This window comes from Microtus oregoni, unplaced genomic scaffold, assembly GCF_018167655.1.
Source record: "Microtus oregoni isolate MIOR12 unplaced genomic scaffold, Mior012 000012F_ref0000307, whole genome shotgun sequence".
Lineage (NCBI taxonomy): Eukaryota > Metazoa > Chordata > Mammalia > Rodentia > Cricetidae > Microtus > Microtus oregoni.
In genome coordinates this window covers 45,215,843-45,234,046 of record NW_024543071.1, presented here as the reverse complement: position 1 = coordinate 45,234,046, position 18,204 = coordinate 45,215,843, and the positions used below count along the sequence as shown (strand labels likewise).

The window sequence follows — 18,204 nt, the reverse complement described above, 5'->3', positions numbered from 1 at the left end:
CAAGGTAAGATTGGGAACTAAATTTTTTCAGTGAAGACATATATAATTAAAGTGACCAAAGGATCAAGAAAATAATGATAGAAAATAAGTGTTAGAGTTCATATCTTTCTAAATATTACAAGTCAAACATAGTTTAAGTCATTAGACTATAAGAACACTATATCTATGAGATAAAAAAAGTCTATAATCAAGGAACTTGGGATCCAGGATCTCTGTTCTTTCTGAAGGAAGATATCCTGAGAAAAGAAAAACTAAAAATTAAGAAAAGAGAAATATTTTATTTAAAATTATGAATTATAAGAATTAAACTTTTGAAAACAATGATGCACATGAGATTACAAGACCAACACTAATATTCTTAGAATAAAATCAAGCTGAGATTGATAACAAGGCACAGACAATCCCTGGGGACCAAACGTAGAAAAGGCAATTTGGAAAATTACTTCTCAAGACTTAAACTTACCCAGAACTAAAGTCCTGTAGCTATTGTCACATAGCTATAACAAGGTCAGTAGTACTCACCAAACTGTCCTTAGCAACAAGCATTTTTTTCCTTTGTTATACTACTTTATTCTCCCAATATTATCCCAAGTAGACCTCATTAATGTCTTCATTTTGTACATAACTATATGGTGTTTAGAGGAGCTAGGAGCTCACTAGGTAGTCATCAGATGAGCTCAGTATGTACCTCTTCGAAGAACTTGACCTCTCTGAGTTTTTGTTAGCAATATTTCTTCATTCCAAACTGCCTCTGAGATGGAACATTCTCTCAACATATATGTATGCCCAACAAATTTAGTATGTACAGCATTTAGTGATATTGATTCAAGATAAACCTGCCCTTGAGCTAATCATAACTTCTTGCTTCTAGTGTATTCTTATCAATATATCTTGATGTGCTGTATTAAAAGCAATACAATGTGTGTGGAAAGAAGACTTAAAATGTTTAAAGCTCATTACTTCATTCATAACTTTAAATACTCAGTAGACACATTCTACAGTTAGGTATTAATCACTTCTTTAATCTTTAATGAGAACAGGTAAATAGTGACCAAGATGAAATTATTACACAGTATGCCACTCAGTTCATTCTGATTAAACATAAAAAATAATTCTTTATTATAATTAAGATTATTTTAGATCATAAGGTTGCAGTGGGCAAGGAGTTTCCTTGGATTTAGAAGAGAAACTAATAATTAGGTTATTTAAATATGCATAAATTTTATATCTCTTGTGTCTCACAATTTACATGTATGTAATAATTTATCAAAGACTTAGTGACAGAAAGCAGACTATTTCTATAGTACATTTTGGCAGGGAAGCACAGTAGTCTTAGTTTTATAGATCCCAGGAAATGTTAACTGGCACATAGATATACTAAAACCAACCATTTTAACACAGTTACTAAAAAGTCTATATATAGTGAAAATATTTATATATTTTTGATTTTTAATAGAAAATCAATGAAGTTCCACAGATTGCAATTCCTTCATTACTCCATTCTCACAGAATTTTCTTAAAAATTAAACATTAACTTATACCAGATAAATGGTTCAGCTAGTAAGAGCACTACCTCCTTTCTGAGAGGTCCTGTGTTCAATTTTCACTTGTTGGCTCATAACCATCAGTAACGTGAGTGCGTGCCCTTTTCTCATATGCATGCAGACAGAACACTCATGTACATAAAAATACATACATAAGTAAATCTTGGAACAAAACTTAAGGATTGAATTCTATGTATATACATTATTTTTCTTCATATATGTTTGTGCACAACATTTGCCTCCTACTTGCAGAGGTGAGAAGATCATTTAGATCCATTGGTACTGGAGTTATAGGCAGTCATAATCTGTCAGTTAGGTGCTAAGCCTTTTGGAATAGAAAGCCAGTGAATTTGACTGCTCTTCAATCTCTTATTATATTCAATTTAATTGTTTCAGGCCTTCTGTTGATTAACAGATATCAGTGATGGAGAACAGGACAGGAGTGACACAGTTTATCCTCATGGGAATCACAAATGACCCAAATTTGCAGCTTCCCCTCTTCATCATTTTCCTCCTCATCTATACCATCACCCTGGTTGGGAACCTGGGGATGTTTCTGTTGATTCTTTTGGACTCTCAACTTCACACACCCATGTACATTTTTCTCTGCAACTTGTCCTTTGTGGACTTTTGTTATTCATCAACAGTCACTCCAAAGGTCATAGCTGGATTCCTTACAGGAGACAAGATCATGTCCTACAATGCTTGTGCCTCTCAGATGTTCTTTTTTGCAACCTTTGCTGATTTGGAGAACTACTTTTTGGTCTCAATGGCCTATGATCGCTATGTAGCAGTGTGTAAGCCCCTACACTATGCCGCCACCATGACAACTAGTGTGTGTACATGTCTCATCATTGGCTGTTATATCTGTGGCTTCCTGAATGCTTCCATCTATACTGTGGATGCATTAAGTCTCTCTTTCTGTGAGTCTAATGTGGTCCACCATTTTTTCTGTGATGTTCTAGCAGTCATGATTGTATCTTGCTCTGACCGACATGTCAATGAACTGGTTCTTATTTATTTAGCCAGCTTTAATATCTTTTTTGCTCTAATACTTATCTTAATATCCTACATGTTCATTTTTATAAACATTCTAAAGATGAACTCTGTTGCAGCATATCGCAAAGCTCTCTCCACTTGTACCTCCCATTTCACAGCTGTTTCCATTTTCTATGGTACACTCATATTCATGTACCTGCAGCCCAGCTCCAGTCACTCCATGGACACAGACAAAATAGCATCTATTTTCTACACCATGTTCATTCCTATGTTGAACCCTATGGTATACAGCTTAAGGAATCAGGAGGTAAAGAATGCATTCACAAAGATTGTATTAAAGTCAAGATAATGTTTATAGCTTTGATTGTAATTCTTTGGGTTACAAAACATCTGGATTCATTCCTTTCATCTTAATTCTACACTGAATCATATTTTCCTACGCTACATTGGCTTCAAGAACTTGACTTGGCTTCTTTAGCTCAGTAATAGTGTACTGTTTGTGAAAAAGTTAACATCTTCTTTAGAAGAGTGAAACATAAATAGTATGTCTATTGCTGTGGAACTATGGTCTTGTACAGTGTAAAGATTTGTTACTTGTATTTTAATAAAACTCTGATAAGCCAGTAACTTGGCAGGACGTATAGGTGGGGTGACCAGGCAGGAAGTAGAGGCAGGATAACAAGAACAGAATTCTGGGATGAGGAAAGAGTGAGTCTATATTCGAGACTCAGCTGTAGAGGAAGCAAGATGAAGATGCTTCACTGATAAAGGTACCAAGGCACATGGAAAACACAAAGACGAATTATGGGCTAATATAAGTTATAAGAGTTAATAACAAGCCTGGGTCTATTAAGACTATTAAGGCCAACCATATTATGATTAATGTAGACCTCTGCATGTTTTCTTTGGGACTGAATGGCTGTGGGACTGGGCAGAACAGAAATCTTACTCAACAGTCTATGATAACTTAAGGCCAGATTATGAAAATGCTAACTGACAATATTATCACATTCAAACATTTTATTCAACATTTTTCCGTTACATCAGCATACCACAAGGATACTTGCTCAGTTATATACATAGCAGTTATTTGAATATCCAGAACCCGAAAACAATCAATGAATGGATAAAGATGTGGTACATTTACACAGTGGAATATTACTCAGCTGTCAAAAAATGACGAAATCATGAAATTATCAGGGAAGTGGATGGGACTAAGAAATAATCATCTTGATGGAGGAAACTAAGACCCTGAAATATAAACATTATATGTGTTCATTTATAAATAGACATCACCTATTACTTCAATGATAATCATGTTAAACAATCATATGCTACAGACCCAGACATGCTAAGTAACAAATAGTACTCTAAGTGTCAGACATGGATCTCCTTGGAAGGGGAAAATAGAATAGATTTTGTGAGTGAACAGGGGTGGGTGTGAATGCAAAAAAGAGGGATAAGGTGTGTGGAGGGATGGAGTGACAGAGCATGGAGGGAAATGACTAGAATTTGAAGACATTTGGGGAGTTATATGGAAACCTAGTCCAGTAGAAAACTCTCAGAGTTCTATAAGGGTGAGCATAGTGAGGATTCCTAATAATGGAGTAATCAAAGCCTGATACAGTCATCCTCTTTAATGAGGGAATGATTCTAGAATTGGGAATGGAGCACAAACCCAGCTACAAAGCCTTCAAATTATTATCTATCCTTGCTTGAAAGATGTGATGGGGCAAGATAGGTAGAAAACTTATGGGAGTGGCCAGTCAGTGACAGATCTATCTTGAGGCCTATACTATGAAAGCAAGCCTATTTTTGAGATGGCCTGGATCCAGGAACAAAAGGCTGGATATCTCAGAGATCTGGATAGACCCAGAGAGACATAAAAAATCAATAAAAGGATTGCTAATTATATTCTTATTTACTCATAGATAGGTGCCTAGGCTAGTTGTCATCAAAAAGACTTCTATCTGAAGCTGATGGGAGCAGATCAAAAGACTGAAAGAGTTCAAAAAATAGCCCAAATTGTAGATCTTCCTAAGTCCTCCTGAGTTAGAGCTATGGGAACTCTGTGGAAGAGGAAGAGGAAGAGGAAGTATTCGAGGAATCAGATATTTCTAAGATACCAGGAAAACCCAGCCCACATACTTAAATGTAGAACTCATAGTGGGTTAAAAATACTAATGCAACAATCACAGAACCTGCAAGAGCTGGTGCTATGATATATATATATATATATATATATATATATATATATATATGTTACGATTCTTATTTTAGCTTAGTGCTTTTATGGATTCGTAACAGCAGCACAGACACTGAGGGAAACAATTAATAAATGGGACCTTCTGAAACTTAAAAGCTTCTGTAAAGCAAAGGACACAGTCAACAAAACAAAACAACAGCCTACAGAATGGGAAAGATCTTCACTAACCCCACATCAGACAAGGTCTGATCTCCAAAATATACAAAGAACTCAAGAAATTGGTCATCAAAAGAACACATAATCATATAAAAAATGGAGTACAGACCTAAAGAGAGAACTCTCAACAGAGGAATCTAAAATGGCTGAAAGACACTTAAGGAAATGTTCAACATCCTTAGTCATCAGAGAAATGCAAATCAAAACAACTCTGAGATTCCATCTTGCACCTGTAAGAATGGCCAAGATAAAAAATCTGATGACAACTTATGCTGGAGAAGTTGTGGGGAAAAGGGAACACTCCTGCACTGCTGGTGGGAATGCAAGCTGGTATAGCCCTTTTGGATGTCAGTGTGATTATTTATCAGTAAATTAGGAAACAACATTCCTCAAGACCCAGTAATACCACTTTGGGGTATATATCCAAAGGATAATCAATCGTGCCACAAGGACAAGTGCTCAGCTATGTTCATTGCAGCTTTGTTTGTCATAACCAGAATCTGGGAACAACCAAAATTCCCCTCGACAGAATAATGGATAAGGAAAATTTGGTACGTTTACACAATAGAGTACTACACAGCAGAAACAAATAATGACATCTTGAATTTTGTAGGAAAATGGATGGAGCTAGAAAACATTATTTTGAGTGAGGTAACCCAGACACAGCAAGATAATTATCACATGTACTCACCCAAAGGTGGTTTTAAACATAAAGCAAAGAAAACCAGCCTACAAACCACAATCCCAGAGAATTTAGACAACAATGAGCATACTAAGAGAGGCTTACATAGATCTAATCTACATGGAAAGTAGAAAAGACAAGATCTCCTGAGTAAAATGGGAGCATGAGGACCTTGGGGGTGGGCTTAAATGGGGGAGGGGAAAGGCAGGGAGGGGAGCAGAGAAAAATGTAGATCTCAATAAAAACCAATAAAAAAACCTGAACATTGATTGGAAACAAAGCAGTGTCTCCGGACAAATTGAGCAAGTAAAACATACCTTGGCAATTGAACTATAAATTCTAATAACTTGCATCCTAATGAAAATACACTACAGTTTATTTAAATTTTTATTTCTAGTTATCTATTGAATCATACCTCATTTGCATATTAATCTTCTTGGTTATATCAATGGTTGTCACTCCAAAATTAAAGAAATAAAAAGTGTGGAGTTGGTGTGTATGTGTCGATATGTGTGTGCTTGTGTGTGTGTGTAGACCGATATCAGAAAGACAGAGAGTCAGAAAGGAGACATTTGTTGTTTGAAATTTACTCCATGTAGTTATGAATGTTGAAAAATCCACCAGAAATTATTACACCATTGACGTTTAATAGAAAAATACAACCTCAGTGAGATAAAATAATGGACTATGGAGGAGAACCAACAAAATCAAAGTATCAAAATGCCCTAATAAAAAGCACATTTATTGCATGCAGTTTTAAAGTGTAGTAGAAATTGGGTCAGGATGTATTGTATGAGAGAAGAATTTATTATCTATGAAAACAAAATAAAATATCCATTAAGAATAGAATGCTATTTCTTGAAAAATGTTATAGAATGTCTGTAAATGAGCATAAAGAGCCATTATAAATCTTCAATTTCAAAATCAATTAATATTAATGCAAAAAATGTGTTTACATTAAAGTTACCAATGTGATTCTCATGGGTCATTTAATTCTTTTTCCCCACAATGTCGGGGCAGAAACTGAAGGTACACTCCTGAGGGAAGTCTCCAGTGCTTGCTAGGTCTATATAATTTGCTCCAGATCTGCATACAGGAGTTTCTGAATCACAAATACAATTTTATGCTATGGTTTTGAAGGAAAGAAGTTCACATTTTACTTAGTTGTTCAATGTTTTTATTTCAGTGGTAATAATTAACCATGAAGCCTTCGGACCAGAGGATTAACTAGGACCCTCAACCATGGTGATATAAAATACACAAAGATAAATATTACACTCTTATACTTTTAAATTCAAAGATAAGCTTTAGGTTGATATACTTTTAGATTGTTAACTTTGTCTTGAGATCTTCACTGATGTCTCTTAATTAGCCTGACAGCTAGAATCTGTAAAATATGTGGCAAATGTGATGTTACTGATGAAGAAGAGAGAAATTATATTCAACAAGGACATTAATACATGTTAAATCTAATTCTTTTTTTTTTTCTGCAGAGGACTAAGAATCTGTTGAATGCATCTAAGAGAGCATGTGTCTGTAATCACATTTAGGCTATATTCCTTTGGTGATTTAATGTCAGATTGAGTGAGCTGTGTAAACAAATTTTCATTTTCAAGATACCTGTTAATGATGAATATACAGTAAGAAGTTTAATTCTGTCATTCAGGGACAAATGCACCAACTGTGATTTACTGAAACATGAAAATATTGTTTTCCATTGTTTCCACAAACAAGTCCTAACTGAGATATACCTACAGAAATTTTCACCATAGGTAATTTACTTAATGTCCTCATATACTGTGCAAAGCTAAGGTTAAAACTGAGAGGAATAATACTGACAGATAAGTTGATGATGTATATTTAAAATACGTTTGTCTATCATAGAAGGCTGTAAAATAAACAGACAGTATAATACATATATGTAATGAAGAAAAGGTTACGATCCTTGTTTAAATGTTAAAATGACCCTGAATAAATTACCAGAGAGATCCTATGTTTTATCATTTTCTTTAAATTCCTATCATTGAGAGGAGACAGTGAATACACTCTAACTGTTGAAATCAGTTCTTGGCAGGGGGCAAATGTGGAATTGTCATGCTTTATTGAGTTTAGAAGTGAATTGAAAGATATATTTATTTGTTTTCTATTTATTAAATTGTTTAAAAACTAGTTTGCATATGGACAAAACATTTTTCTCTATAATTTAAATTTTTCATGCAATATATTGTGATCATCTTTTTCTCTCCCCTTAACTCCTTCTGAACCTATCATTACCCCCCCCCAACTTTATGTTTTCTCTATTTCTATCTTCCTCTAAAAAAAACATACAAAGGGTAAACCAAAACAATTAAACAAAACACCAAAAGGGCAAAAATGCTAAATTTATCCCCTAGTTAGCAAAAATTATAGAAACCCATGGAGTTCCTTTTGTAAAGGTCAACTACTCCTATTTCTGGTAACTGTTCTGGAGTGTGGTTGAAATACTCAATAAGACTGTATTGAAAAATATGATTTTATCTTTGCCAGTGTGCATCACTTACAGATAGCTACTTGGTTACAAGTTGTAGCATGTGTCTACTTTCCCCTCTCCATATTGAGGCCCATCTGACTTGAATTTACGCATGCTGATATAGCCTCTGTGAGTTGACATGTATATCAGTCCTGCTGAATCTGGAAGACGCTGTTTCTTTGGAGTCATACATTCTCTCTAACTCTTACAGTCTTTCCACATCCTCCTCTACATAATCCTTTGAGCACTGTAAGGAGGAGTTTTGTTTGGGACATCCCAGTTAGGATAAGGTGCTCCACGGTCTTTCACTCTCTACACACTGATGGACACCACTTTTATATTGAATGTGTTCTTCATCAGATCTCTTGATATTTAATAGCATGAGGTTAAATTTGTAGGTAACACATTAAATAGGCAGTTAAAGTCCAGACTTTTGTAAAAAAAAAAACTTTCCAGAGAAATTGTTAGCACAATGAATGTCTATATATTTTGTTTATACTTATCAATTTCATGTTTGTTATTATTGTATTATTTTTCTTTCTAATTTTCAGAGAGCATTCATAAGCAGTCAGATGATAATGATGAAGAACGTGACAGAAGTAACACAGTTCTTCCTCACAGGACTCACTGATGCCCAAGGCCTTCAGCTTCCCCTCTTTATCACCTTCCTCATCATCTACACGTTCACCTTGATGGGAAACTTGGGAATGTTCCTGTTGATTCTCTTGGACTCTCGGCTTCACACTCCCATGTATTTTTTCCTGGGTAATCTTTCTCTTGTTGATCTTGGTTACTCTTCAGCTATCACTCCCAAAGTCATGGCTGGTCTCCTAGTAGGAGACAAGATTATGTCTTACAATAACTGTGCTGCTCAGATGTTTTCTTTTGCAGCTTTTGCTACTGTGGAAAATTATCTGTTGGCCTCAATGGCCTATGATCGCTATGCAGCAGTGTGCAAGCCCCTACACTATATCAGTAACATGACTACAGGTTTTTGTATAAGGCTGATTGCAGGGTGCTATGCCTGTGGCTTTCTGAGTGCCTGTATCTATACTGGAAACACACTCAGTCTCTCCTTCTGTGGCTCCCGTGTGGTTCATCATTTTTTCTGCGATATGCCTGCAGTCATGGCCCTCTCTTGCTCTGATAAACATGTTAATGAGTTGCTTCTTATTTGTCTAGCCAGCTTCACTATCTTTTTTGCTCTCATAATAATATTAGTCCTACACTATAATTATTATAACAATATTAAAGATGCATTCAGGAGCAGGGTATCAGAAGGCTCTTTCCACCTGTGCCTCCCACTTCACTGCAGTTTCTATTTTCTATGGAACTATCATCTTCATGTATTTGCAGCCCAGCTCTAAGCATGCAATGGATACTGACAAAATAGTATCTGTGTTCTACACCATGATCATCCCTATGCTGAATCCTCTAGTTTACAGTCTGAGAAACAAAGAGGTCAAGAGTGCATTCATAAAAATGTTTCTAAAGGAAAAATAATCATTATGGTTACAACATTACATTTTTGTGATATACAACATTAAAATTCATTCTTGTCAGATCTTCTGATGTACTGTGTTGTATTTTAAACATACTAGTTCAAGATCTGAGTTCTTATTCATGTATCTGGATATTATTTTGTCCTGGGAATCAAGGAATATTATATTTAAAAGCATACTTTTTATTTTTAAGGTGATTTGTCAAACATTTTTTACCATTATTGATATACTCAATTATTTCTCTTTCCGGTAGAGTGTGATAGTTAATCTTTACTGTCAAATTGACTGCGTTTGTTATGTCCATTAAAATATACCTTTCAGGATGTGCGCTACGATGTTTCCATGTTTCCTGTGTTTTGTTGCACCAGCCCTAAGAATCTAATGCAAATCATTAGCTTATCTTTTCCTTTCAATCAGATATTACTATGAGCTATGTATTGGGAGGATTTAGCACTAATATTTCTTATCTCTGGAATTGTTTTTATTTGAATGTTTTTCATTACTAACTTGATTTCTGTATCTGAAGTTAATTTTGTTAATTTAATGTGCATACATTATGTGTGTATTACTTATAAGTCTACTGACTTTTTTCATATTTATCATTAAGTTAATTTATCAAACTTTCATAATGCAATAGAACTGTGCAAACTTTTTTGCATTGGTAAAATGATGAAGTTTCCTGAAACATAATCGCCCAAGTGTAAATGTTTAGTGGAGAAATCAAAATAACTTTTCCTAGTATTCCTTGACAAGAATGAAACAAATAATTTGTTATCAATATATCTGTGAAGCAAGTACAAGAATCAGTGGTAATTGCTAGAAAAAATGAAGTTATAGCTCACATAATAGGTGTAATTTGAGTCAACCGCTGAGTAAACATGCCTAGCAATTCTTTGTTAAATTCCAAGGGCCATTATCTTTCTGTAGAGGCTAATAGGATGAGTTCAATAATACGTGGGAGGTGTTACATACCTATCCATCTTTTAAGACCTTAATTGTGTCACCAACTTCTGTAATCTTCTAGGGATATTATATTGCTTATGCATCAACACTTGCTATATAGATGCAGTTCTAGCAACTTCCAGAAAAGTTATGTGAACAAGTTAATTATTTGCCTAGTGTAACTCTTTGAATTATGTGTTCTGAGACTTAGGAAATAACCATAAGGTAAGTTGTAGTCTTCAGATACAGTGGAAAACATGATGAGAGGAAATGGCGGTCATAAAACAATGAAGTAGGGCTAGGGGTAAGAAATTTTCTCAAGAACAACTTCTGGTGAAGCCCAGTTTGCTGCTTTGAAAAGACAGATTATATTTGATGATCATATCTTGGGAGTATGCTGTATGACAGCTTTGTAACAGGGTTAAAGAATCAAGAGAGAGGTCAGAGATATTTGCCAAATTATACAGTGCTCAAAATTAATTGTGGTAAACCAGGGCATCAGAAACAGGATTGGAGGCAAGGCATTCCTAGAAACAATGTTTTCTCTGGTGGTAATTCAAACAAAATGTCCCATCCTTCTGGAATATACATAAAGGATGTCAAAAACCAGCACTGAACTAATGAATTCTGATTGACAAGAGACAGACAATGTAACCCTTTGCTATTAGGAAAAGTCTTAGGAGAGACACATAGAACAAGTATTTTGGCAAACTTTGATAAATGATCAAGAACCAAAGCTAAAAATTTTAATAAATGGCAATGTAATTAAGGTTTTACTAGGTACAGGCATAAATGAAACAATAACTATATCAACTTTTTTGCATTTAGATTGGCCTTCTTCAGGAAATAAATATTCAACTTGTAGTGAATGAAACCTTATCTCAGGTAAAGCAAATTAAAGGGGTGTTCAAATCATAAGGATAGGTAGGGAAATTAAAGCCATATGTAGCAAAGATAATAACGCAAGTATCTGACAACCCTCCACCAGCACAACTCAAAGAAGGGAAACACACAAACACTACCACCAGAAAAAAAATAACCAGAGTTAATAACCTCTGGTCATTAATATCAATAGACTCAATTCACCTATAAAAAGGCACAGGTTAAGAGAATGGATAAGAAAACAGGATCCAACATTCTTCTGTTTACAAGAAACACACCTCAAACTCAAAGAAGACACTACCTCAGAGTAAAGTGTTGGAAAAAGGTTTTCCAATCAATTGGACCAAAGAAACAAGCGGGTGTGGCTGTACTAATATCTAACAAAATTGATTTCAAACTAAACTCAATCAGAAGAGACAGACAAAGACACTTTATACTCAAAACAGGAACAATTTATCAGAAGGAAGTCACAATCTTGAATATCTATGTCCCTAATATAAAAGCACCCACATATGTAAAGTAAACATTACAAGAACTAAAAGCACCCATAAAACCCCACACTCTAATAGTAGGAGATTTCAACACTCCTCTCTCACCAATGGACAGGTCAACCAGACAGAAACTTAACAAAGAAATAAGAGAACTAACAGATGTAATGTACCAAATGGACTTAACAGACATCTATAGAACATTCCACTCAAACAGAAAATAATATACCTTCTCAGAATCTCATGGAACCTTCTCAAAAATTGATCACATAATTGGTAACAAAGCAAACATACATAGATACAAAGAAATTGTAGTAACCACTTGTGTACTATTGGATCAACATGGAATAAAGTTAGAATTCAACAACAATTCTAAACCCCCAAAGCCTACAATCTCATGGAAACTTAACAGTCAACTACTGAACCACCCCTGGGTCAAGGAAGAAATAAAGAAAGAAATTAAAGTCTTCCTTGAATTAAATGAAAATAAAAACAACATACTCAAACCTATGGGACACTATGAAAGCAGTGCTAAGAGGAAAGTTCATAGCACTAAGTGCCCACTTAAAGAAAACAGAGAAAGCACACATTAGAGACTTAACAGCCCACCTGAAAGCTCTAGGAAACAAAGAAGCAGATTTCCCCAGGAGGAGTAGAAGACTGGTAATCAAACTGAGGGCTGAAATCAACAAAATAAAAACACAGAAAAACAATCCAAAGAAACAATGAAACAAGAAGCTGGTTCTTGGAGAAAATCAACAAGATTGACAAACCCCTATCCAAACTAATCAAATGGCAGAGAGAGAGAACACACAAATTAACAAGATCAGAAATGAAAGGGGAGACATAACCACAGACACAAAAGAAACTCAGACAATGAACTATTGGGCACAAGGTTTATTATAGATAACAATAATGTATTATATTTTTGGAAAGACCAGAAGAAATGTTAAAAAAATGCTAGAAGGGTAATTTTGAAAGTTTTTATTGTGAAGAAACGGTATTCTTAACTTTTATAACATACATCATGTATAGAGACATTGCATGGTATTTAATTAATATGTACAGATTTTGTGTTTTTATTTATCCATTTTTTTTTTAAAAAAATTACCTTCTAAGAAACAGAAACCAGTTTGGTCTCCTAGGCCTGTTAATTACGCTTCCCTAAGAAGACAGGATGAGGATCTTCAGATTCACTCTGGGGGACCTCTCCAGAGGTCTCTGTGTGTCTATAATTCTTCCTACATCTCTATGCACTGGCCTCTGAAATCCCAATGTGGCACACCAAGGGACATATTGCATAGTTTTATCCATTAGAAGCTATTTATTTTCTACACATGCAGCCCTTTTAACTAACCTGAAAATCAGCTATGGGCCTTCAAGTAAGGGGAGGAAAAATTCAAAGATAAGCATCCGATTGATTAACTATTATCTGGCAAAATTTTCATGGGTTTCCTTACAGACTTCTGTTTTTTATATACAGATACAACCTGTGAACTCTGGGAGAGAAACAATCTTGTCTTTTTCTTGTAGTATGTGTTCCTAGTAAGGAGGTAAGTGACTCTGTCAAGGGAATGGGAGAAATGCATGGTGAATTCAGAACTTGCTCTGTGCAGAAGTTCTGTCCTTCCCTCTTTCTATAGATAAGATTGAAATACTGATCACTCTCTAGCATGCTCCTGTAAGAGGGTTTGTGAAATATTGCATAGTGGATTTTTAATGTTTTAGAGTGACCATACCATATAAAATACATCCCTACTAGAAACTGGTCACCTACATTGCATAACCATAATAGTGAGAAGTAAAATTCCCAGAAAAGCAGTGGTCCATGTATAGTTACTCTGAGTTTCTTGACAACAAGTGTTTAAAAAAAGTTTTGATGGATAAAACAGTTCAGAGGCTAAAGGTTACTCTTATAAAACCAATTTGAAAATGTAGAGTCTAGACAAAGATGTCAAAATACTACTAGAGATTTAATTATTCATATAATAAGTTTTTCTTCTTAGAAAGAATATGAAATGTAATTTTGCTGTTGTAATTTTATTTTGTTCACTGAATGTTTGATTTACTTGGAGATAAAAACATCACAAAAGACCCAAACACACCTGAAAGACAAAATATCTTTCTTTACACTGATAAATCCTTAGAAATAAATGAATATTCTCTCAACCACATTTCAACACTTATGCCATGAGATCAGGCTCATTATTGGATGTAATCTTAATTTCTACACCTTGAGTGTTTTTTATATTGCTTCAAAAATTGAGATTCCTATGTAAATAATTAGACATTAAGTTGTCCTACTAATGAAGTAAGGAATAATATTTTCAACTATAATTTATGCACACACTCCATTTGTAAATAATATGTCAAACACTGAGGATTATCATATGATGTAAAATTGGCAACTAAAATGTTTCTATTATATATGTAGATAATTGAGGTGACCAAAAATATCAAGAAAATGATTATAGGAAATAACAGAGTAGATATCCTTCCAAATATGCCAAGCAAAACAAGAATGTTAATGTGTCCTTAGACTATAAGAACATTTATGAAATAACATGAAGCCCAGAAACTGGAATTTTGGTCTCCTGGGTCTCTGTTATTGCTGTGGGATAATATGCTGAGAAAGTAAAGCTAAAAATTTAGAAAAGAGAAATATTTTGTCTCAAATAATGGGTTATAAGATGGAAAAATTTGAAAACAATGGTGCACATGAGATTGTACGATTAGTATTAATGTCTTCAGAATAAAAACAAACCAAGATTCATGAGAAGACACAGGCACAGGGGCCCCAAATGTAGAAATGATAGTTTGGATAGAGAATTTTCAAGACTTAATGATAACTAAAGTTCTTCATGCTATTATCACATAGTAATGACAAGATTAGTAGTGAGGCATGTTTAACAGCCAGTATTTTCTTGCCTCTGATATACTACCTTATTTACACAATAATATCCTAAGTAAGCCTCATTACTGTCTTAATTTATGGATGACAATGTGGTTAAGTTCTTTTTAAGTAGTCTGGATGATCTGTTATGTATATCTTTCAAGAACTTTAGTTCTCTGTGTTTTAATTAATGATAGTTTTCATTCCAAACCGCTTATGTGATTGAATAGGATCCTCAAATACTTTTAAGCTCAACAAATCTAGTATGTAAAATATTGAACAATATTTACTCAAGATAAAACCTTCTTTGAGCTAATCATAACTTCATATTTCTGGGTATATCCTTATTAGTGTACTAGTTGTGCTGTATTGAAATCATGAGAATGTAGCCTTCTAGTATTCAGTATAAAAAAAACATTTCACATTAAGGGATTACCCGTTTGCTTGATCATTAATGAGAACAGTTATAACTGTGACCAAGATGAAATTACCACACACTGTACCACTCAGTTCACTGTGATTAAACAAAAGAATACAATTATTCATTGCAATTAAGATATATTAGTTCATATCATTAGCTTGCAATGAGTGAAAAGTTTGCCCAGCTCCAGAACAGAAACTTCTAATTATGTTATTTAAATGTGCACAAAATTTCTATCTCTTGTGCCTCAAAATTTACTTGTATGTAGTACATTATCAACGTCATTATGCTATTGACAGAGAACAGGCTGATTTCATAGTAGCTTTTGGTAGATGCACACAATTTAGTTTAATAGAGGCCAGAAAAATGTGAATTGGCACATAGATATATTTAAAAAACCATTTTACACAGTTGCAAAACTGTCTGCATGTAGATAACAAATATATGTACTTTTTATTTTTGATAGTAAATCAGTTAAGATTCCATAGATATCTATTCTTTTATTTACCCTATTCTTAAAAGTTTAAGAAATATTAATCCTAGGTCTGGAGATATGGCTAAAGGTTAGGAGCACTAGCTGATGAGTTCAATTCTCAGCAACCACATAGTGTTTCACAACCATCTATAATGGGGTTGGTTGACCTCTTGTTATGTGTATGAATTCAGAGCACTTACATATATAAAAATACATAGATAAATAAGTGTTGGCAAAAAACCTTAAAAATTAATCCTATGTGTATGAGTGATTTACTTCCATGTATGTCTGTGCATAATGTGTGCCTCACACTTACGGAGGCTGTAAGATAGTGTTAGATCTCCTGGTACAGAAGGTACATAGTTGTGAGCTGAGCTGCCATGTATATGCTGAGTCTATTGGAACAGAAAATCAGTGCTTCTATCTGCTAAGCCACCTCTCCAGACACTTATCCTATATTTTTGAAATATTGTTTAAGGTCTTCCATTGGTTAAATGATATCATTAATGGAGAACAGAACAGAAGTGATACGGTTCATCCTGTTGGGACTCACCGATAACCCACATCTGCAGCTTCCTCTCTTCATCACCTTCCTTCTTATCTACACCATCACCCTGGTTGGAAACCTGGGGATGTTTCTGTTGATTCTTTTGGACTCTTGGCTTCATACTCCCATGTACATTTTTCTCAGTAACTTGTCCTTAGTGGACTTTTGTTACTCTTCGACAATTACTCCAAAGGTCATAGCTGGATTCCTTACAAGAGACAAGATCATGTCTTACAATGCCTGTGCCTCTCAGATGTTCTTTTTTTCAACATTTGCCAATGTGGAGAACTACCTTTTGGTCTCAATGGCCTATGATCGCTATGTAGCAGTGTGTAAGCCTCTGCACTATGCCACCACCATGACAACTAGTGTGTGTACATGTCTCATCATTGGCTGTTATATCTGTGGTCTCCTGAATGCATCCATCAGCACTGTGGATGCATTAAGTCTCTCTTTTTGTGAGTTCAATGTGGTACACCATTTTTTCTGTGATGTTCTAGCAGTTATGATTGTGTCTTGTTCTGAAAGACGTGTCAATGAGCTAGTTCTTATTTATGCAGCTAGCCTCAATATCTTTTGTGCTCTTATATTCATCTTAATATCCTACATGTTCATTTTCACCAATATACTAAAGATGCGCTCTGCTACAGGATATCGCAAAGCTCTCTCTACATGTGCATCCCATTTCACAGCTGTCTCCATTTTCTACGGGACAGTCACATTCATGTATGTGCAGCCCAGCTCCAGTCACTCCATGGACACAGACAAAATTTCATCTGTGTTTTACACGATGGTCATTCCAATGCTGAACCCTCTTGTCTACAGCTTAAGGAATAAGGAGGTGAAGAGTGCATTCACAAAGATTGTATTAAAGTCAAAATAATCTTTAGAGCTATGATTTTAATGTCTTCAGTTGCAAAACTTTTTTTTAATTCATTCCTTTCTTCTTAACATTTATACCAAATCCCATTTGTATATGTAGCTTCACTGAACTTAAAGCGACAGTTTTGCTTCAGTAATAATGTGTTGGCTGTCAAAAATGTAACATCTTTTTCAAAAGAGTGAAACCCAAATAAATTGTTTAAGATAACATTATGTCAAGTTGATGAAAAAAATAATTGACTATATTATCATATTCAGTATGAACAAAATACTTCAAACAAATGAGATGAGAAAATACACAGACATCTCTCTGACTCAAGGAACAGTGTGTGTGTGTGTGTGTGTGTGTGTGTGTGTGTGTGTGTGAAAAGACCAGGAGAGCCAGAAGATTAGAAAGTTTGCTATGAAAATGTGCTGCCTAGTAATGTAAAATCCAGACACACATAGTTCTACAAACTTTCCTTCCCATACATGAACTGAATAGGACATTAAATATAGTCATGCCATAGTAAATGAGGAAAAGCTCATCGGTGGCAAGTCTGTAATTAGGTAACTAAGAAATTTGCAGAGTAAAAATAATTAATCTTTCATATGGAATAGCACACCAAAGGGTTATCAATACCACATGTTCAGTCTTGAATATATACATACAAATAAATTATACAGACTGAGCAAGTTTTATTTATAAAAATGTAAATACAAAAATAAAACACCAATGAATAAAAATATAATGACATGACCTGGAGAAAATCAGGGGTCTGTATTTAAGGGACTTTGGAGGGAGAATGGTGAATAGAAAATCGTATAGAGAATATATATATATATATATATATATATATATATATATATATATATTACAGGGAATAATACTTTGGGTAGGAGAAATGAGCATGGCAGAGATATTGTGAAAAGAACTGTAGATCCATGTTTGCAAACACAATAGGTATAATTGAGAAGACAAATCAGTAACACAATAAATGAAATTAGCACTTATATTTCATATAATTTTAAATATC

At 34.5% G+C, this 18,204-nt stretch overlaps 2 protein-coding genes and 1 pseudogene across 3 annotated transcripts; all 3 read left to right on the top strand.

The window, feature by feature from the left end:
- Positions 1 to 1,965: 1,965 nt before the first annotated feature.
- Positions 1,966 to 3,368, top strand: LOC121454264 (olfactory receptor 5B3-like). 2 transcript variants are annotated; one of them, XM_041661522.1, is made up of 2 exons: positions 1,969 to 2,874; positions 3,363 to 3,368. In XM_041661522.1, exons 1-2 carry the CDS (start codon positions 1,969 to 1,971, stop codon positions 3,366 to 3,368), a joined length of 912 nt encoding a protein of 303 aa, XP_041517456.1. The 2 variants fall into 2 exon arrangements, with proteins under 2 accessions (XP_041517457.1, XP_041517456.1); XM_041661523.1 differs by lacking the exon at positions 3,363 to 3,368 and having other exon boundaries at positions 1,966 to 2,892.
- Positions 3,369 to 8,728: 5,360 nt separating this feature from the next.
- LOC121454018 lies at positions 8,729 to 9,659 on the top strand (annotated as a pseudogene).
- Positions 9,660 to 16,262: 6,603 nt separating this feature from the next.
- LOC121454020 (olfactory receptor 5B3-like) lies at positions 16,263 to 17,189 on the top strand. Its single transcript, XM_041661205.1, has one exon. It carries the CDS (start codon positions 16,266 to 16,268, stop codon positions 17,187 to 17,189), a length of 924 nt encoding a protein of 307 aa, XP_041517139.1. The 5' UTR covers positions 16,263 to 16,265.
- The last annotated feature ends 1,015 nt before the right edge of the window (positions 17,190 to 18,204 follow it).

Excerpts from the sequence above, each read along its gene's own strand:
- LOC121454020 (XM_041661205.1), top strand. The coding sequence starts at position 16,266 with ATGGAGAACAGAACAGAAGTGATACGGTTCATCCTGTTGGGACTCACC.
- LOC121454264 (XM_041661523.1), top strand. The coding sequence starts at position 1,969 with ATGGAGAACAGGACAGGAGTGACACAGTTTATCCTCATGGGAATCACA.